The sequence below is a fragment of the Monodelphis domestica genome, chromosome 3 (assembly GCF_027887165.1).
Source record: "Monodelphis domestica isolate mMonDom1 chromosome 3, mMonDom1.pri, whole genome shotgun sequence".
NCBI classification, from domain to species: Eukaryota; Metazoa; Chordata; class Mammalia; order Didelphimorphia; family Didelphidae; genus Monodelphis; species Monodelphis domestica.
In genome coordinates, this window is record NC_077229.1 from 192,078,819 (window position 1) to 192,101,677 (window position 22,859).

The 22,859-nt window shown below is 34.9% G+C and overlaps 1 protein-coding gene across 7 annotated transcripts in view; it reads left to right on the forward strand.

Moving 5' to 3' along the window:
* The window catches only part of EXOC2 (exocyst complex component 2), a 258,548-nt gene that overhangs the window by 152,198 nt on the left and 83,491 nt on the right, over nucleotides 1-22,859 (forward strand). For all 7 annotated transcript variants that reach the window (XM_007488046.3, XM_016431808.2, XM_007488048.3 and 4 more), the window contains 4 exons: nucleotides 7,108-7,169; nucleotides 15,594-15,674; nucleotides 16,363-16,422; nucleotides 17,222-17,283. In XM_007488046.3, the coding sequence (XP_007488108.1) occupies nucleotides 7,108-7,169; nucleotides 15,594-15,674; nucleotides 16,363-16,422; nucleotides 17,222-17,283 (265 nt within the window). The remainder of the gene's footprint in view (nucleotides 1-7,107; nucleotides 7,170-15,593; nucleotides 15,675-16,362; nucleotides 16,423-17,221; nucleotides 17,284-22,859) is intronic.

A 22,859-nucleotide genomic window follows, 5' to 3' on the forward strand; every position in this document is an offset into this window, starting at 1 on the left:
GACTCTTCCTCTTCTCAGCACCCATTGATATAGACTACCTCAAAAGATAAAAAAAAAAATTCATAAGAATGAAGGAACTCTAAAGTAGGGCGCAGCATTGAAGGTACGTGGGATTTGGGCATTTCCACACTATAAGAGGGTGAAAAAGCTCCCACCCAAATGTGAACTGATCTACCCTCGCCCACCCCACCTAAGGAGCCAGAGTCAGAAGCAGTGCACGCCAATATCAGCGAGTGAGTGAGGGGCACTTCTAGAGTGAGCAAGGGACACCTCTAGGTCCTTGGGAGCTGACTAAGACCACCAAAAACCTACCTCTAAGAGCAGCTACACCTGAAACCCCAGTGGAATGGGGAGCGCAGAGAAGGGCAGTGAGCAGAGGAGGCTGCAGAGATTCAAGAGCTTGCCTCAGGCAAAATCCTTGCTCCTCAACTCCATACACAGAAAACCTGTCCATCTCACTCAGATTTCTGACTAAAAAGGGATGGAAAAACCTCCACAGTGATAGAAAATTGTGCCAGGAGCTACAAACACCCTTCAAGAAAAATAAAAATAAGGCATTCACCCTCGAAAATTTTTATGGAGTAAAAACTCAGGCTACAGAGGAAATAGAGGAGGAAATTCAAACAAAGCCAAAACCTTCCAAAACAATGGAAATTGCCCACAACCTCTTGAAGAAGTTAAATTGAAGCTCATCAAAAAGATGGAAGCCTTCTGGCAAGAAAAGTGGGAAATAGTTCAAAGAGAAAATAACAGTTTAAATTACCAGAACTCCCAATTGGAGAAACAGCTGGAAGCCACGAAAAGCAGGATAGACCAAACTGAAAAGGAAATTCAAAAGATTACAGCAGAAAATCAAAAGATAGAAAACCAAAATATTATAACAGAAAACCTGGCCTTAAGGACCAGAATTGGGCAACTGAAACCAATGATCTTGCCAAACAGCAACAATTCATAAAGCAAAGTCAAAAGACTGACAAAATAGAAGAATATAATATCTCACTGAAAAGATAACAGATCATGACGAGATAATTTGAGATTCATTGGTCTACCTGGAAAACCAGAAATAAACAGAAATCTTGACATCATACTACAAGAAATTATCCAAAAAAACTGCCCTGATGTTCTTGAACAAGGGGGGGAAATAGACATTAAAAGAGTTCACAGAATACCCTCTACACTAAATCCTCAAAAAACAACTCCCAGGAATGTAATTGCCAAATTCCAGAGTTTTCAAGTAAGGAGAAAATTCTACAAGAAGCCAAAAAGAAACAATTCCGATATCAAGGATCACCAATCAGGATCACACAATACCTAGCAGCTTCCACACTAAAGGACCACAAGGCCTGGAACATGATATTCAGAAAGGGAAGAGAATTGGGTCTTCAACCAAGAATCACCTATCCATCAAAACTGACTATATACTTCCAGGGGAAAGTATGGGTATTCAACAAAATAGATGATTTCCAAGTATTTGTAAAGAAAAGCCCAGAATGAATTGGAAAGTTTGATATCCAAACACAAAAATCAACTGAAACATGAAAAGGTAAATAAGAAAGGGAAAAGGGGAAAATGTTTTTTTTCTTAATTCAAACTCTTCTTTAAGGGCTACAATTAGATCAATATATATATATATATATATATATATATATATATATGGGGAAAATGTTATTTGTAACTCTCAAAAATTGTATTCTTTATTATAGTAATTAGAAGAATCATTCAGAGGAAGAGACTGGGGCATTAAGGGCTATAAGATGCTATGCAGAAAAAATAAAAAGGGAGGGGGAGAATCAAAGATGGTACCAAGAGATACTTGATGAAATAAAATAAATAGGATAATCTTTATCACACAAAGATACACATGGGAAGGGGAGGGAAAGAATACTCTTATACGGAGGAGAGGAAGAGAGTGCTAATAAGTAATACTTAAACCTTACTCTCAGTGAAATCAGTTCTGAGAGGGAAGAGCACCTAGATCCATTGGGGTCTTGAATTCTATCTTATCCTACAGGGTAAGAGAGAAGGAAAAACTAAGGGGAGTAGGGGGAGGGAGTACAAAAAGGGAAGGAAAGAGAGGGGGAGGGAACTTAACAGACCCTAAAAAAAAGGAAAGAAACAAAAAGGGAGGGGCCAGAAAGGGAAGCATATTAAGGGAGGGTATTAGGGGGATTGATTAAAAGCAAACCACTGGTCTAAAAGGATATAGCAAAAGAAGAAAGGACAGAACTAGGAGAGGATATCAAAATGCTAGGGAATACACAAGTGACAATCATAACTTTAAACGTGAATGGGATGAACTCACCCATAAAACAAAAACAAATAGGACAGTGGGTTAGAATCCAAAATCCCACCATATGTTGTCTACAAGAAACAAACCTAAAATGGGTAGATACTCATAAGGTTAGAATTAAAGGTTGGAGCAAAACCTATTGGGCCTCAACTGATAGAAGGAAGGCAGGAGTTGCAATCATGATATCTGACAAAGCCAAAGTAAAAATACATCTGATTAAAAGGGATAGGGAAGGTAAATACATCCAGATAAAAGGGAGTATTGACAATGAGGAAATATCAGTAATCAACATATATGCACCAAATGATATAGCATCCAAATTTCTAAAGGAGAAACTAATGGGATTGAAGGAGGAAATAGATAGTAAAACTATACTAGTGGGATACCTGAACCTACCACTAACAAATTTAGATAAATCAAATAAAAAAATAAATAAGAAAGAGGTAAAAGATGTGAATGAAATCTTAGAAAAATTAGAGTTAATAGATATATGGAGAAAAATAAATAAATAGGGACACAGCACATGGTGCATTCACAAAGATTGACCATGTACCAGGTCATAAAAACATGGCAAACAAATGCAGAAAAGCAGAAATAATAAATGCACCCTTTTCAGATCATAACACAATAAAAATAATGTTCAGTAAGGGTACATGGAGAGCCAAATCAAAAATTAATTGGAAATTAAATAATATGATTCTCCAAAATCATAGAAACAACAATTTCATTAAATAAAATGACATTGATGAGAAATCCTTTCAAAATCAATGGGATGCAGACAAAGCAGTACTCAGGGGAAAATTTATATCCTTGAGTTCATATATTAACAAATTAGGGAGGGCAGAAGTCAATGAATTGGGCATGCAAATCAAGAAACTTGAAAGCGAACAAATTAAAAATCCCCAGAAGAAAACTGAATTAGAGATCCTAAAAATTAAGGGAGAAATTAATAAAATCAAAAGTGAAAGAACTATTGAACTAATAAATAAGTCTAGAAGCTGGTATTTTATAAAAACAAACAAAATAGAAAAAGTACTGGTCAATTTAATTAAAAAAAAAGTAAAGAAGAAAACCAAATTGACAGTATCATAGATGAAAAGGGAGACCTCACTTCCAATGAAGAGGAAATTAAGGCAATCATTAAAAACTATGTTTCCCAATTATATGGCAATAAATATGCCAATCTAGGTGATATGCATGAATATTTACAAAAATATGAATTACCTAGATTAACAGAAGAAATAGAATTCTTAAATAATCCCATATCAGAAAAAAGAAATTGAACAAGCCATCAAAGAACTCCCTTAGAAAAAATCCCCAGGGCCAGATGGATTTACAAGTGAATTCTATCAAACATTCAAAGGACAGCTAATCCCAATACTATACAAACTATTTGACATAATAAGCAAAGAGGGAGTTCTACCAAATTCCTTTTATGACACAAATATGGTAGTGATTCCAAAGCCAAGCAGGTCAAAAACAGAGAAAGAAAACTATAGTCCTATTTCCTTAATGAACATAGATGCAAAAATCTTAAATAGGAAACTAGCAAAAAAAGACTCCAGCAAGTCATCACGAGGGTTATTCACTATGATCAGGTGGGATTTATATGAGGAATGCAAGCATGGTTCAATATTAGGAAAACCATCCACATAATTGATCATATCAACAAGCAAACCAACAAAAATCACATGATTATCTCAATTGACACAGAAAAAGCCTTTGACAAAATACAACAATTATTCCTATTGAAAACACTAAAAAGTGTAGGAATAAAAGGGTTTTTCCTAAAAATAATAAAGAGCATTCATGTAAAACCATCAGAAAACATCATCTGCAATGGGGATAAACTATATGCATTCCCAATAAGATCAGGCGTGAAATAAGGATGCCCATTAACACCTGTATTATTTTACATTGTACTAGAAACACTAGCTGTAGCAATTAGAGAAGAAAAAGAAATTGAAGGCATCAAAATTGGCAATGAAGAGACCAAGATATCACTTTTTGCAGATGATATGATGGTCTACTTAAAAAATCCTAGAGTTATCAACTAAAAAGTTAGTGGAAATAATCAAGGAACAACCAGAGAAAATTCCTGAAGCTGAGAGATGGAATATCTTGTTTGAATAATATACAAGAAGACATTATTACTGGATCAAAGAATACCTACATAGCAGGGAAGAAGGTTTAAAAAGACTGAGATGTAGAAGGAGGCTTGATTATGAAGGGGAAGAGCTTTGAATGTCAAACAAATACAGTTTTAGTGCTACTAAAAGTAGAAGGAAATGGCTAACTTGGAGGAAATATTTGCATCAGATTTCACTATTAAAGCTGTGATGTCCATGATATAGAGAAAGTTGATTCAAACATAAAATAACTAGATCCATTATAAAATAGACAAAGGTCAAAGGATGTGAACATGAAGTTTTCAAAAGAAGAAATGTAAACCAAGAATATCCACATGGAAAAATGCTCCCAATCACTAATAGTAAGAGAAATACAAATTAAAATAAATAATAACATGAATGCCAAGACATCCTCAAAAGGACTGTTGCAGTCATTGAAGAAGATGTGAGAAGACATGAATGCACCATTTTTGGAACTCTTAATTGATCCAGGAATTCTGGAAAGCTATGGGGAACTTTATCCAAAAAACCATCATACTGTACATGTGCTTTGGCCCAGTAATACCACTACTAGGAATATAATGCAAAAAGATTTTAGAGAGCTAGAGAATTTCCATATGCAGAAAAGAAATTATAGCAACCTTTTTGTTAACTGAAAATTAACTGAGTGAACATTAATTGAAGAACACCTGGAAATTTTATTATATTTGAATACAATAAAATATTTTGCCAGAAGAGATGAGTAAAGGGACTGATTCAGAAGAACTTGAGAATACTTTTATGAAGTAATGCAGACTTTGAACAGAACTAAAAAGACAATTTACAGAATGAAAATATTCTAAAGAAAAGTGGGAAAATGTCAGTTTGATCAATCAGTTGTCAAGCTTTTATTAAGTATTAACCATCTGCCAGAAACTGCACTGAGTACTTGGAATAAAAAGGAAGGCAACAACATGGCCCTGCCCTTAAAAAGCTCACCCTCTAATGTATGGACATAATGAAAATAGTTGTAGACATACAAGAGACATAAATGGAAGGTAATCTCAAAGGGATGGACCTTGCAGTGCAGAGGATAAGAGAAAGGCTTCCTGCAGAAGGTACAATTTGAATTGAGTCTTAAATGAAACCAGGGAATGAAGAAAGAGATGTGAGGAAGAAAAACATTCTGGGAATGAAGGGATAACCAGTGCAAATGATTGTAATCAGGACTTGGAATGTCATATGGGGGAGGGGGAAGGCAAGTATTGGAGGGAGAGTGAAGTGTCAAAACAATGAGAATATAGAAAAGGGCCAGGTAATAATGGACTTTAAATGCCACATAATTTTTTTTTTACATTTCATTTTGCAGGAAACTAGTGGAGTTTATTGAGTTGTAAGGAGTGACATGGTCAGACCTGCACTTTGGCAGTTGAGTAAAGTAGGGATTGGAATAGGAAAGATATCCAAGAAAAAAAAATTAATTAGGAGGCTCTTGAGAGCAGTCCACATGTGAGATGGTACAGGCCTGTGCCAAGTAGTGGCTAGGTGAATGGGAAGAAGGGCATGTAAAGGAGAGAGATAGAAGATAGAACTGAAAAGATCCAAAACTGTAGTGTGAGTGAAGAGTCAAGGATGACACTGAGGTTGTGAACCTAGATGACGGATAAGTGCAATAACCAGCCACTCTTCTAGAACACCAGTGATAAAGCGTGCTTCCCAACTCTCAACAGAAAAGTAGTGACTAGGACATCAAAGTGATTCAGTAGATAGAGAGCCAGACCTGAAGTTGAGTATATGGCTTCAAATCTGGGCTCAGATACTTCTTAGCTCTGTGACCCAGAGCAAGTTACTTAAATCCAATTGTCTAGCTCTTACCACTCTTCTGTCTTGGAATCAATATTTAGTATTTATTCTAAGAAGGTAAGGTTTAAAAAAATGGAAAAGTAATAACCTAAAGCAGTTATGGGGAACCTTTAGAGACCCTCACACTGCATGTGAGCTGTCCCCTTACCCCAGATAGGGAAGAGAGGAAGATCTCCTATTGGGCTGCTGGGTAGAGGGGGGAGTGATGTGGAAAATGTCCTTATACATGGTAGGGGGCGGGGGGGGGGGGGGAGAATAACTACTCTGGCATGCATGACACAGATTTGCCAACATGGACCTAGAGGTTCAAGAAGAGATTTTCCAACATGGTTAATGCTTGACGATTCAAACATGGGCTGTGCTCATTTGTTTAAAAGAAAAAGACTTTTTTGTTTGGTAGGAGAGAGGTGAGAGAAAGCAGCAATAGTGATAGTGATGTAAAAAAAAAGTAGAAAAGAAAGAAAAGACAAGTTATACCAAATAAATGTATAGTTTTATATACTTTTGACTCTTATTTGTACAAGGAAACATTCATGTTTGTTGATGGTTGTCAAATTTAGGATAGCAAAATTTAAAACCTAGGGAAAAAATGAAAAGGAGAAGAAAAAAAGAAACAATATGTCTTTATACTAGTGTTTAACTTTGATGGGAAAATATAGTGAAAAGACTACATTCTGTTGTCTGAATCTAACAAATGAGACAGAATATTTCTGTGATTACTGATGCCACTTGTTATTGACACATTTATTTAGACCAAATAAAATCACGGATTGACATGATATTTTTTATTTCTAGAGGTTCCATTGATTTTTTGAAACGAAAATTAAGTTTTTATTTTTAATACAGATATAAAAAGATTGGCTGAAAAGGAAGACTGGATTGTTGATAATGAGGGCCTGACTTCTTTAGTAAGTATAATGGATTCTTTAGCTACTTTTAGTATAGTTACTATCATATGCATTTTCTCCCCTTTCAAAGCAATAAATTGAATTTTTGTGTTGTGTTTAGTGTGAAAAAAATTATTCTCTGCATTTGCAACCTTGAATGGAAGAATATATCCTTAAGGAAGTTTCTCTTCCAAAAATCCACTAATACTCAGGCATTAATATTACAATATTTCCTCAGCTACAAAGCAAACCAGTAAAGATAATCTGTTCTAGCATGCAAAGAGCAGCTGCTCTGGTGTTGGGGACTTGGGTTCCCATTGGATCTCTGATACTTTCTATGTTCCCTTCATTGAATACCTTAATCTACCTGGGCTTTGAGCCTCATCTGTAAAATGAAGAAATATATTAGATGTCTTCCAGGCTCTTCTAGATCCAAATCTATGATCTTAGTGAATTAAGTCAACTTTAGACTAATTCCTATACTATAATCCCTGGCTCCCTAATCTTACCTCTGTTCACACCTTGCAAAACTTCAACCTTGCATTACTCTCACCATGTGCCCTACTTCATTCTTTCTTAAATGCTATTAAAAAAAAGTTGAAAGAAGTTAATCAACTATATTCATTAGATGCATTGCAAATTTTTATTATATAATCTCCACTAAGTCTTTACTTTAGCTAGACAGTTTTCTCTAATTGATTTCCTATACCATTTATCACAGCAATCTATTGTAAGCCTTCTCTTCTCCAAGTCACCCACAGCAGTTCTCTTAAGCCACTAACCTTACACCAGTACCTCATACTTTACCCCCCAAAATGAGGACATTTACAACAGTTTTCCTCTTCTGTCTTCTTCTCTAGTCACCCTGACATCATCTCCCATTTTACATTTTTACAGTGTTTAATGAAAAGGTAATTCTTCTCCTTACTGAATGCCAGTCTCTCTACCTATACTTTTGATCCTCTCTCCTATTTTTTCCTGCAGATTGCTTCGACTATTATCCCTCTTCTACTTCCCATCTTCAATCTCTCCCTATCATGTGGTCTTTTTCCTGTCGTCTACAGATATCCAAGCCTCCCCCATTCTTTAAAAACAACAGCAACAACAACAAATCCTCCCTAGATCTTGTCATCCCTGCTATCATCCTATATCTTTATTCCCCTTCTCAGCTAAAAATCTTTGAATGAATCAGCTATATTCAGTGGCTTCATCTTCTTTCCTTCCATTGTCTTCTAAAACTCTCTAATTTGTCTCCTGATCTAATCATTCAGTTGAAACTGCTCTCTCCAAAGTCACTGCTGTGAATATTTAACAAGGCTCATTTCCTTATTTTTCATTCTGCATCTTTCTTGACTTCCCTGAAGCAGTATATTTTTTCCTTTCTGGGTTTTTGAGATAGCAGTCTCTCTTAGTCTTAGTTTTCCAATAAAACTGACTGTTTCTTATCAGTTTTCCTGGATGAAACTTCATCTGTATTACATCCAACTAATTCTGCATATACCCCAAGCCTCAGATCTGAGCTCTCTTCCTTTTTCTTTCTTCATTCTCCCACTTGATATCTACATCTCTCATCAATTCAGTTATCATCATTATGCATATGATTACCACTCTGCCTACTCACTCTCATTGCCAGTTGCCTGTTAGACATTTCAGCTTTGATTTCCTTTGGGCATCTCATACTCAACACATATAAGAAAGCACATGAAAGAGTAGAAAAGTTACTGGCTCTAGATTCAGAGGACTTGAATTCAAATCCCACCTCTGCACATTACTACCTTATTGACCTCACCTTGGACAAGATTCCTTCCCTTGACATCAGTTTTCTCATTATGTTAAATAAGAATGGTTGTCTAGATAGCTTCTGAGATTTCTTCTAGCTCAGAATCTATGATCTTATGATCATATACCTAAAACAGAACTCATATTTTCCCCAAATGCATTCCTCTTTCAAATTTCTTTTATTATTGTCAACCTCAGTGTCATACTCAGTTCCTCACTATCACTCCCTCCACATACCTATGTTTCCAAATCTTGTCATTTTTATTCTCACAGTATCTTTTGGATAAATCACCTTCTCTCTCTTCACCCAACCTCTATGTTAGTATAGGCTATCATCATTTCTCTCCTGAACTAATTCAATAGCCTCCTAATTGGTTTCTCTCTCAAGTTTTTCACTATCCATTTTCCACACAGCTACCAAAGTGATTTTATTAAAGTTCAATTCTGACAATGGCTCATCCCTCTTCAATAAATTTCAGTAGTTCTCTTTTACTTAATCTAATATAGACTCTTCTTTTTGGTATTCAATATGTTTGGCAGTCTGGCCCCTTCCTAACTTTCTTGTCTCCTCTGGACTCTCCTTGGTCCACCGATATTGGCCAACTTGTTCCTTATACATGATTTTCCCTCTCATATACCTGTGCTTTTCTCCTTGATCTCCCATGTTCCTAGAATGTTGTCTCTCTTGTCTGCCTCCTGGAATCATCAGTTCCTTTCTAGATTGAATTCAGGCTCCATTTTCTATAAGTGACCTTTCCTAGGCTCTCCATAGCTCATGTTACACTTACTATGCCAGGACTATGCTAAATATCTTATAAATATTATTTCATTTGATCCTCCCAACAACCCTGCATGATAATTGCTATCATTAGTCACATTTTAGAGATGAAGAAATGGAAGTAGACAGGTTAACTGACTTGGTCAAGATCAGATAGCTAGTAAATATCTGAACCTGAATTTGAACTCATTTCTACCTGACTCCAGACCCAGTGTTCTATCTACTGCACCACCAACTGCTGGTACTTTTCTCACTAAGGTTGCCTACTATTTACTTTGTATATTGTATTTACATTTATGTTCATTTTGTGTCCTCATTAAAATGTAAGTTCCCTTGAGGGCAAAGACTTTTTCAAATTTTCCTTTATATTCCCATTGTTTAGCATGATCCATGGCATGGTGCCTAATGAATGCATATTGATTGATGTATTTTCCTTTAAAATGACCTTTCTTCTGCATTTCCTCTTAAAATTTTTTTGTATAGTGTTATTTTTTTAAGGATATACTATATTTGTTTTTCTTTTTTATTATAATTGACTGGATTATTTAGCATTCTGAACTTTTTCAGAAAAGTTAGATATAATGATAGTATAAGCCTAGGGGAAATCATCTTTAATGAACACTTACAGCCTTGCTGTAAATATTTATTTGTCTGTGATATCAAAATTGAGATCCACAGTTGATAAGTGACTTTCTCAATATCACACAATCAATAAGTAGCAGAACTGGTATTGGCCCAGGTCTTCTAGGTCATACTGTCCAGTCTAACCCAATTTCTTTATACATGATGGGACTGAAATTTTAAAAGGTAAAAAGACTTGCCCTAGGTCACATAAGACATTGTAAATGTCAGAACCAAGGTATAAACATAAACTATATATAGTTACATATTATTATTTGTCTTAACATCTCTTGACTTCAATCTCCTCATCTGTCAGATGGACACATTTGGTTTTACCTGATTTGTCCTTGAGGCAGTGTTGCCTAGTGATAGAGAGATGAGCTCGAAATCAGGAATGCTTGGATTAAGTCATCCCATGCCCCACATCCTTGCTTTGTGACCCTGGGAAAGTCACCCAAGCTCTCAGTACTCTAAGTAACTTTCTAAGACTATGTTGCAAAAAAGGCACTGACCTTCACTAATAGAATTTCCTTCTCTGGGAGTTCTCTATGCCAATTAAATCACAAGTCTTGTCTCTATTTTCCATCTCTAATAAAGACCTGATAAAGATAAAATAATATAAAAGAATAGAAATAACTTTGAATTCATTATGATTATTTGAAAAAGTGAATGGAAAAAGCAAAGAAGCTTTTAATATAAAAATAGATCTTGAAAGAAAATGTTATGTGTATATGTTTGACCATATAACAGAGACCTAAATCTGTGTTGGTGAAGATGTGGCACTCATGCCCCGGCATGCTGGAGGGGGCTGCTCCCCTCCACTTCTCCAAAATGTCTGAGGACCTGAAAGCAGGGAATATTTTCTCGCTCTAAATCTTTTCTCCTATGACTTGACAAGATAATCAGACCTGATTGACATCTGTAAAGTTCTAAGACATTCTTAAATGAAGCGTGGCCCATTTGATCTCTGTACAGAAGCACAGATAAGGTGTCATATTAATTATGCTTTTCTTTAATATAACTACCTTTTCCTTTTTCAAATTCTTTAAAGCATCTTTTTTTTGCATTAAATCTTATGTATCATTTTTTTACAACATTCCAATAGAACTAGCCCCCTTTATTTAGAATGGCTATAATTTTTCCTTGGTAAGATGAGAATAATTTCTAATCTTCTTTGGGTCAGGTTTAAAAAATGAACAGTAAATGCAACCCCAGAATAACTGTTCTTTCAGGCTGAGGTAACAACTAAAGTGTTATCTTTAATTTGAACTTGCAACATTCTGAAACAGTTCATTTGAGAGCATCCTGTTTTCTTCTCATTTTGAAAAGTGGCCTTTATCTACCTTTACTAAGTTTGGATCAGTTCTGAGAATTTTATTTTTCGTTAGAATGGAATAGTCTATTATGATTCCTTAATCAGCAAAATTCAATGATTAATGAACCATATGCAAAGATACTCATTACAGCTAAGTGTTTTTGTATGGGGAAGAAAAAGGTCAGATTTTTGTTGATTTACAATTTTATTTATATTTCTGTTTTATGCTCCCTGTTTAATTTTAGCCTGACCTGACTTTTAAAAAGTCATGCATCTATACATTTTATAGTTAATTTTAAAATTCCTTCTTTGTTGAAAACTGTGTATATTCATACTTCTTGACTTTGGAATAACCTCCTGATTCTGGCTTTCCATTTTCTTTATTCTTTTGCCATATTGATATAAGCAGATATAAAGAAGCAAGAAGAAAAGAAAAATCAATTCTAGATTTCCTTGAAATTCATTTATATGAAGGAAATCAGTTCAAATAAAGAAGCAACAACAGGAAACACTAAATTGACTACAATTGTAGAAATTTCAAAGTTCTGAGTCTATTAAATAAACTAGAAAACATCATTTCCTAATAAGCCTTATCCTTCATATACTTAAAAAAAATAAGCCAATCTGTAATATTTTTATAAGTATTACTCTCTTTAACTCTATGCTCCCAGTGATATTATTCTTTAGAGTGCCATCTGGTGGTTTTAAAATAACCAGGGTAAGAGAATAATTCCATACTCCAGTACCTTTGATTTTACAGTCTTTTTCTTCTTTAGACCAAAAATCCCTTAAGCTTGTTTGGCTCTAAATTCAAATTCTCTACTAGATAATTATTCACAGAAAAGACAGTTTGTGAGTAGAATGAACACTAGATTTGGAGTTAGAGAACTCAAGTTCTAGTCCACCCTACTAATCCTACTAAGCCTGAACAAATCACTTTAATTCCTAGGGCCTCAGTTTCCTTAACTGTAAATTCAAGAGTTGCATTAGAGTAAATTTTTATGTATTAGGATCTACTTTGGCAGTCTAGTGAAACCTATGGACCTTTCTTCAAAATAATCAATTTCTAAAAAATCTATAATTAAAGAAAATAGTAAATTTCAATTAGAGGTTTGTGAAAAGAAAAATGTTATTTTTTTCCCTCCCTAGTTCCTTGTCCCTCTGAAAATCTGTCCACAAATCCCCAGACTAAGAATTTGTACTAGATAATCTCTAAAGTCCTTCTAGCAATGAGTCCTACATCATAAAATATAGCAGCAAACTCTTATGTGAAATTATTGGAATAGATGAAATTCACATTTTTTTTAGTTTTTTTTAATAGAAAACTTTTTGGGGGACAGCTAATTGGCTCAGTGGATTGAGTGAGAGGCCTAGAGATGAGAGATCCTGGATTCAAATCTGGCCTTAAACATTTCCTAGCTGTGGTACCAATGGCAAGACACTTATCCCTTATTTCCTAGTCCTTGCTGTTCTCAGAACAGCAAGGACTAGGAGATTCACAATATTGGTTCCAAGACAAAAGGTAAGAGTTTAAAAAAAAGAAAACTTTTTTCCTTACAACTTTCCTACAGTAAAAGGTTTTATATAATGTATAAGTTATGTATGTATTGACTAATCATGACTCTGCATACACAGTTTTAAATTATCCAAAGAGGGGTTCACAATGTGACATCCATAATAAATCTTTTTTTAACTTACTCTTAACCCATATCATCTTTTCCAATTAAGTTCTTCTTTGATCTAAACATCACTGTTTACTTTTGTTCCTTTATTTAGTCCAATAGGTGCTTCTATAAACAAAACACTTAATTGCCTTCTCTCCACTAGGGAAAGCACAAGCCAGAAAGCTTAGAACTGGGCCTTTCAAAATGAAAGCCTGGTAGAAATCTTAAACTTACCTCGTCTGAGATAGAACTTTGCCCTAAAACCATTCTCTCTTCCTAACTACCCTATTATATGGAGGGTACCACCCAGCCTCCTATTCATCTAGACTTGCATTGCAACCTTGTTGTCATCTTCAGTCCTTCATCCTTTTTTATATAGACCTCATATCTAGTCACCTGCCAAATTCTGTCATTTCTGCCTTTGTAATATCTCTTGTACATGCCCACTTCTGTCTTCTTAGTCTGTCCCCATACTGGTTCAGGCATTCATCACCTCATGCCTGAACTATTACAGTAGTTTGTTGGTTGGTCTCCCTGACTCACATCTCTCCCTCCTTCAGTCTTATCACTCATCTGTGAAATTGATCTTCCTAAAGCTCAGCTCTATGTCACTCCCCTCTTCAGTCAGTTGCAAGGCATCCTGATACCTCCAAGATCAGATAGAAAATCCTGTTTAATTTCTAAAGCCCTTTATACCCTGTCTGCTTCAGTATTCTTATCTCTTCTTAGTCTTCTTATCTCTCACTCTTTTCTACATACTCTGAAGTCCACAGATATTAGACCCCTTGCTGCTCCTCACACAAGACACTATCTTCTAACTCTTAAGCATTTTCACTAGCTGTCCTCCATGCCCAGAACTCTTTCTCCTCATTTCTGCCTCCTGGTTTCCCTGGCTTCCTTCCAAGATTCACTGAGAATACCACCCTCTTCAAGAAGCATTTCCTAATACTCCTTAATCCTGGTACCCTCCCTCTGAGATTATTTCCCAATTGTCTTGTACATATCTTGTTTATACTTTGTTTGTTTGTTTTTTTAATGTTTTCTCCACCATTAGACTACAAGTTTCTTGAAAGCAGGGAATATTTTGTTTTTGTCTTTCTTTGTGTTCCCAGTGCTTGTTACAATTTTTGGCACATAGCAGGCACTTAATAAATGATTATTGACTTGGTGATTTAGAAAAGAGGTTATCTCCACTTAACTATGGTTCTGATTCATTTAATAAATCATGCCAAACCATCCCTATTATGGGTTCTGATGCAAGAATAGACTGAGCCAGGGCAAGTATGAATAGTCCAAGTAAAGTGTCCAATTTGTGACACCATTAGACCCCAGTTAAGGAACCATTGGTGTGTTCTAGTTAATAGATATTTTTATCAAATTCATTTTTAATCTGGCATTCTTTTAATCTGTCTTAAAATGCTCTGCCTTAAGATGACTATAACAGACTAAAGACTAATAATTTTAATAAGCTGAGATTTTGTATTTGCTTAGTCATAAATATTAATATTCATTGTACAGGTATATTATTAGACATGAAATGATGTATATAGATGGATATAATTTACTGATATTTTAGCAATGCATTTTATAAAATATCTCACTGTTCTGTTAAGATAGCAATATGGACTGAATGAAATATGGGCATTATTTGGACCCAAAGAATAGTCATTATTGTTTCAGTATCAGCTTAAAAGAAGGTTCCAGTGGAGTGCCCCAAGGCCCTGTGCTTTTTAACATTTTTTCAATGACTTGGATTAACCTATAATGATGTAGTTATCAAATTTGCCAGTGATATAAGTCTAGGATGCTCAGCTAACACCTGGGATGACAGCTGAGTTTCAAAAATATCTTGACAGGCTGGGACATGGGGTAAATTTAATGATATGACATTGAACTGAGATAAGTGTAGGGTATTACTCTCTGCCAGAAATTGTATCTGTGGATACAAAGAAAGACAAAAACAAAATATTCCCTACTTTCAAGAAGCTTGCAGTCTAATGCTGGAGACATAAAAATAAAACAAAGGTATTACCCTTGGGGTCAAAAATTTAGTTAACAAGTACGAGATGGAGGAATCATGGTCAAAGCTGTTTGAAAAATGAGTTTTCACTCAAAGGAAATCTTTGGTCAGAGGCTAGATGACCCTTGTCCACTATATAGTGGGAGTTCTTTTTCAGCTCAGGGGTATATTAGAGAATTTATTAGGTTACTTCCAGGTGAAATTTTGTTATTCTTTGGAATATTTATTAAGGAATTAAGAAAAACATGTGTTTTTTTTTTTCTTTCAGCCATCTCAGTTTGAACAATGCATTGTACATTCCTTGCAGTCACTCAGAGGAGTTCTGGAATGCAAACCTGGAGAAGCTAGTGTAAGTTTCTTTTAATTTCACTCTTTCCAATATCTTAAATGCATACATAAATCTGAAGCACATAGAAACCATAGCAACATATCTTTAAAATTTTGCAAAACAAATCTAATTCTAGTAGTTCCCCTCCCCCATTTTCCTTGTATTTCATGTCATTAATTAAACTGTTGCTTATTTCTGGTTTTGAGATAGCATCATGAGTAATAGAGTGATACTATAATATTCTAGGCAAATTAAATATAATGTTAACTCTTAATCTACTTTTTAATTAGTTATTCTTTTCATACACTAAAAATATAAGTTAGGCAACTCAGTGGATAGAGCACTGGGCTTTGAGTCAGAAAGACCCAAGTTCAAATTTAGCCTCAGCCACTTATTATTTGTGTGACCCCGGTCAAGTCACTTAACCCTGTTTGCCTCAGTTTCCTCATCTGTACAATGAACTGGAGGAAAAGTATCTTTGCCAAGAATATTCCAAATTATGTTACAAAGACTCAACCAGTACTGAAACAACTGAACAGCAACAACAAAAAACATGATATTGTTAGTCTACTATACTTCTCATATCTTCATTTTTTTTCATATACCTCACTTCTTAATAAATTAAATGCTTAGTAAGATTTAGATATGCCAGTTCTTCTCTCTTTTTCTTTAATAATGACCCAAAGTATAATTACAAATGCTCTTCTAGGTTTTTCAGCAGCCTAAGACACAAGAGGAGGTATGCCATCTAAGCATCAGCATCATGCAGGTAATATTTAAAAAGCAATATTGTACAATAAGCATGAGAGTGATGTGATCTCTCTTAATTCTTTTTCCTAGTCATAATGATTCAGAAGGAACAAAATGAAAAACAGACTATAGACTTCAAGTAAGGAAGGAGTCCTCTCAAAAATCTTACCCTCTTTACCATTCGGGAACTGTGTGATGTTAAATAAGTCACTTCAAAAGTAACCAGTGTCTATTTAATGTTTACTGTGATAGGAAAGGTACAATGTTTAGATAAGACAGGATGCCTGTCCTCAGGTCATTGAGATGTGGTTCAAAAAAGAAAGTCTCACCTCATCTATAAAATGAGAAGATAAGATTTAGATAACTTCCAAAGTCCCTTCTAGCTCTTGTGGCCTAATGAAATAATATTATTTATCTTCTCTTTTCTCATTAATTACACTGTTGCTTATTTCTGGTTTTGAGATAGAATCATGAGTAGTAGAATGATACTATAATATTCTACATAAATTATTTATAATATTAACTCTTAATATACTTATTTAGTTATTTTTTCATACACTAAAAATATAAGTTTGGAGGTAAAGTAGGTGAGAGTTTCTATATATGTTTCTTGGGTGGTGGAAATGCCTTTACATCAGAAGCAGTTAAAAGAACATTTTTTTAAAATAATAATAAATCTTATTTTAAATACCTATGTAAAGAAAAAAACAGAATTTGCAGTTTTACATAAAAATTCATAAAGTTCACAAAAAACTTCATAAAGTTCATATAAAGTTCATTAAGAGGTTGATCTCTGAATATTATTATTTCTGCCTTAGGTTTTTATATATTGTCTGGAACAATTAAGTACCAAGCCTGATGGAGATATAGATACTACACAGTAAGTATCACAAGATTGGATCATATTGGGAAATATCTAGTAGGATAAAAGTGGAAGAGGGTCTAGTACAGTGAGCGTTGGGTAAGGAGTTGGGAGGTTTTTTTGTTTGAATCTAGATTCATCACTTAGTACTTCAAATAAGTCACTGTACCTTTCTGGATGTCCAGTTCTTTTATCTGCATAATGATAAAGTTGAATTATAGAACCAGTAAAATACCTTCGACCTCTAAAATTAGGAACACATGAAATTCAAATCTGAAAGTACTTAATTGAATTATTGTATTTACCCATAATTATTATATATGTAAAAATTTATATTGTTTAGAAAATCTCTTCATCAAATTTATTCATTCCAGTCATTCAGAAAATACCTGTAAGATATGCATGCTATGGAAGTCACTTTATATAAATACAGTTCTGACACTGTATTTATAAATACAGTAGAAAGATTGATAAATTTTAGTCTCTTTAGGGCAGGGCAATATCTTATTCTTTTTTAATTGTTTAGTACAATGCTATTCAGACACTTTCATAATTTAAAAAAATTACTGATAGCATTTGTTTTTGCATCATCTTTGTTTTCCAAATATATCTTTCTTCCCATTCCAACCCAATAAACTATACTTTTAAAAACATTTTAAATTAATTAATTAGAATTAAATTAATTAATTTAAACTATTTTTCCATGGTTACATGATTCATGTTCGTTCCTCCCCTCCTCCTAACCTCCTCCCATAGCCAATGAGCAACTCCACTGGGTTTTATGCCTGTCATTGATCAAGACCTATTTCCATGTTATTAATATTTACACTGGGGGATCATCTAGACTCTAGAGTCTACATCCCCAATCATATCCCCATCAAACTGTGTGATCAAGCAGTTGTTTTTCTTCTGCATTTCTACTCCCCCTGTTCTTTCTCTGGATGTGAATTGTGTTCTTTCTCATAAGTCCCTCAGAACTGTCCTGGGTCATTGCATTGCTGCTAGTAGAAAAGTCCATTATGTTTAATTGTGCCACAGTGTATCAGTCTCTGTGTACAGTGTTCTCCTGGTTCTGCTTTTTTGCTCTGCATCAATTCCTGGAGGTCATTCCAATTCACATGGAATTCCTCCAGTTCAATATTCCTTTCAGTACAGTAGTATTCCATTACCACCAGATACCACAATTTGTTCAGCTATTCCCCAATCAATGAACACCTCCGCATATTCCAACTTTTTCCCACCACAAAGAGCATAGATATAAATATTGTTGTAAAAGTCTTTTTTTTCCTTATTATCTCTTTGGGGTACAAACACAGCAGTGGTATGGCTGGATCAAAGGGCAGGCAGTCTTTTAAAGTCCTGTGGACATATGTAAACCTCAAATTTCCTTAGACTTATAATTGTTGAAAATTTCACCATTGGGATATTTCATACTTGGAAAATTTCTTACTGATAGTCTATTGGAATGGGAACTCCATTGGCATGGGAGGTTCCTTCTCTTCCCTTCTTAAGATTACTTTAGGACAGAAACCCTTTGCTGAACAATGGAAAGGACTTTGACCTATGCTTGAGCATAGAACAGGAATTTCTTTGAGTCTTGATTGATTTTAGAATTGATACAATGGAGATACTTGGAATAAATCTCCACCCTATTCAGTCCTAATAGGATTGAGTAAGGGCTGCAGCCTAGATCAAAATTTAATTATTCCAATCTCTACCATACTCAAGTTAACAGGATTTAGAAAGGGCTGTAGCAAAGGAGTATAGATTTAATCATTTGAAAATATGACCTTCAACAGACATGTGCAAAAGCCAGAGACCTCTGGGCGGTCCTGGGTTAAGCGAGAGCCTCCATTGACAGGGAAATTGATGAAGAGTGATTGGTAGATGTGAGGACTGAGGGGAGGCAACTTGGATGGTGTCCTTAAAGATAGGAGGGTCTGGAGAGAGAAGAGGGGTTGGAGTTTTTGGAGCGGTGTGGTTCCTGGTCTCTGAGGAAGCTTGCTCTGAAGGAAGCTGAAGGTGGGGGCCTCTGAGACTGTTTCTCCATTTTGGACACGTGAGTAATAGGGACTGATCTGTTTTCTTTGCCTCAGCTATCTAAGGGCTTGGGCCTTTTGGCCCAGCCTAAACAGAAGGGGTATTTAAGCCCTATTCCCTTCTCTCCCCTTTCTCTCTCTATATATATCTCTAATTCCTTTCTTGCTCCTATTGTAATTAAACTCCAAAAAAGGCTGACGGCTGACTTGAGTTTTTCATTTAGGAATTACATAGCTGATTCCTTGGCGACCTTAAATTAATATATATCAGTCTTTTAAAGTGATTCCCTTGTAACACATAGTTCCAATTGCCTTCCAGAATGATTGGATCAATTCACAACTCCACCAATAAGGCATTAGTGTCCCAATTTTGCCACATCCCCTCCAACATATATTGCTTTCTTTTGCCGTCATATTGGCTAATCTGCTAGGTGTGAGGTGTTACCTCAGAGTTGTTTTGCAAACTGTACTTTGTAACAAAGAATTAATATGAAAGAGGTGGAAAGAATTCAATAAAACTAACTATAGCACATCAACTCAGTCAGACAGTATATATAATATCCCATACCTATAACCCCCTATTTCTTCAAAGAATCAAGAGGAATACAGGTTCCTCTATTGTCCAGGGCCAGGTTTGATCATATAATTATATATGTCTGAATTTTTTTTCTTCCATTTAGATTGTTGTAGTTACTATGTGACTTGTTTTACTGGTTAGGCTTACTTCACTCTACATCAGTTTATATAAGTCTTCTCATGCTTCTCTAAATTCTTCATAATTCATTGTTTCTTATGCTGCTATACTGAAGTATTACATTCATGTACCACAATTTGTTTTGCCATTCTCCATTTATAAATATCTGCTTTGTTTTAATTTCCTCATTTCCTTCCACAAAAAAAAATTGTTAGGAATATTTTGATGTATATGGTACTTTAAATTCTTCATCTCCTTGAGATATGTACCTGGCAGTGGATCACAGAAGGCTGACTCATGGTGGCTGAGTCCAGTAGCAGAATATTATTACTCATACTCAAACCTGGGCTAGGAACTTGCAGAGCTCAAACCAGAGGAGCAGTGATCAGACTTTGCCCTAGGTCAGACTGCTTTGAGAACACTGAAGTCTTGCAGATTCAAAGCCTGAGTTGTCAGAATATCATAACATTCAATACCCTACAAAGGAGCAGCAACAGGACTGACCCAGATTTCCCCTCTAGAAGTATAAAAATCCTGGACCTAAAGTCAGAAAGTAGATCAGAAGAATGAAGAAATAAACAAAAAGGAACCCTTCCACATATAAAGGTATTATGTGACAATGATGCTCAGGATACTAAAGGAAACAATGACTGTAAAACATCTACAAGAAAAGTTTCAGAGAAAAACAAAACTTGGCCAAAAATTCAACTAGTATTTCTGGAAGAGATGAAGAAGGAATTATGAAAAAAAATCAGTAAATGTTTTTATAAATAAAATGAGAGTGCCTGGGGGGAAATGGAGAAGAAATAAGAGCTATGGAAGAAAAAATTGGAAAGATAATTATCAGCTTGGCACAAGAGGCATAAAAACTTGTCCAAGCAACAAACTCCATGAAAATTAGAATGAACCAAGAAGAAGTCAATGATTTGATGAGACTATAAGAAATATTCAAAACAAGACTGGGAAAACAGAAAATGAAAAATATTTGCAAAAAAAGTCGACCTGAAAAACATTAAAGAGAAAGAGATTTAGGAATCATTGAACTAACTGAAAGCTAGGCCAATAAAAGAACCTAGATATCATATTTCAAGATATTTTAAAAGAAAATGTCCCAAATCTCTTAGAGCTAGAAGGCAAGTGGAAATAGAAGGGATCCACTGCTCACCTCCTGAAAGAAATCCCTCAATGATATCTCCCAGATAGGTGATAGTGAATATCCAGATATTCCATGTAAAAAAAAAATTCTATAAGAACCCAGAAATAATTCAAGTGCTATGTTAAGTACTGTTAATTCAAGCACAATTAAGTTAGCACAAAATTTAGCAACCACTATTTTCCCCTCAACTAATGTAAAAACAATTTTAACATTTATTTTTTTGTTTCAAATTCCAAATTCTCCCCTTCCCTTGTTCTCTTTACCCCTTATTGAGAATACAAGCAATTTGATATAGGTTATATATCTTCATGTTATAAAAGAAAACACAGACCATAAAAAAGCACCCCAAAAAAGAGTAAAATATAATATGCTTCAATCTCCCCTCATACTCCATCAGTTCTTTCTCTGGAAATGGTTAGTATTTTTCATCATAAGTCCTTTGGAATTGTCTTGGATTTTGTATTGCTGAGAATAGTGAAGTCTACAATATTGCTATTACTGTGTACACTGTTCTGGTTCTTTTCACTTCCCTTTCTTCAGGTCATGTTAGTCTCCAGGTCTTTTTAAAGCATCCTACTCTTCAATTCTTATAACTCAGTAGTATTCCATCATAATCACATATGTTCAACCATTCCCCAGTTGAAGGGCATCCTCTTAATTTCCAAGTCTTTGCCACTACAAAAAGAACTGATATATCTCTTTTCCTTTTTTAAAAAATTTCTTTGGGATACAGACCTAGAAGTGGTGGCTTGATCAAAGGATATAAATAGTTTTACAGACTTTGAGGCATAATCCCAAATTGCTCTTCAGAACTATTGGATCCATTCACAACTCTACAAACAGTAGCAGCCACTATTTTAAAGGAGCAAATTGCTTGGAATTTAATATTCAAGAAATCAAAAACTGTGAGCTCACAGCCAAGTATAACTTACCCAGTAAAACTGAGTATAATGCCACATGGGTAGAGGTGGGGGTAGGAATGGACCTTTAATGAATTAAAGGTTTGCCAAGCATTCCTGATGAAAAGATCAGAGCTGCATAGAAACTTTGAAATTCAGATACAAGAATTAAGAGAAACATTGAAAGGTAAATCTGAACCAACTAATTGTAAATGCCATAAGGAAGGACTAAACAAGGATAAACTACTCTCTAATACAAGAAGATGATACTTGTGTTCTCTCAACCTATTACCCACAGGAATCATTAGACTAAAGGTTTGGTAGAGACTCTGTTATGTCTTAATCTTGAAAGAAGAATGGAAAGAGAGAAAGAAGAAAACACTGAGGGGGGGTGAAAAACTACAGGAAATTTCCTCACATAATCAGGGTATGCAAATAGACATCTATATAAATAAGGAGGATCAAGAGAGCAACTGAAACACCAGTCTAATTTGAACTGGTCAAAAAAAAGAAAAATACAAACATACAGAGCTGGCTACACAAATATACTTCATTTAACAGGGAAAGAAGAGAGAAAAGGGGAAAGGTAGATGGGGGGGATTAGAGGAAGGGTATATTAAAGGAGAGTTAGTCCTAATCAAAACAGACTAATTTGTGATTTTAAAAAATCATAGCTCTTTTTTAAGGGGACAAAACAATGGGAATCTGCAAGGGGTGCCATTAAGGAATAACTGAACAGGTTATGGTATTTTAGTGTGTTAGAATAGCATACTATTGTGCTATAAGAGCTAATGAAGGAAATGGTT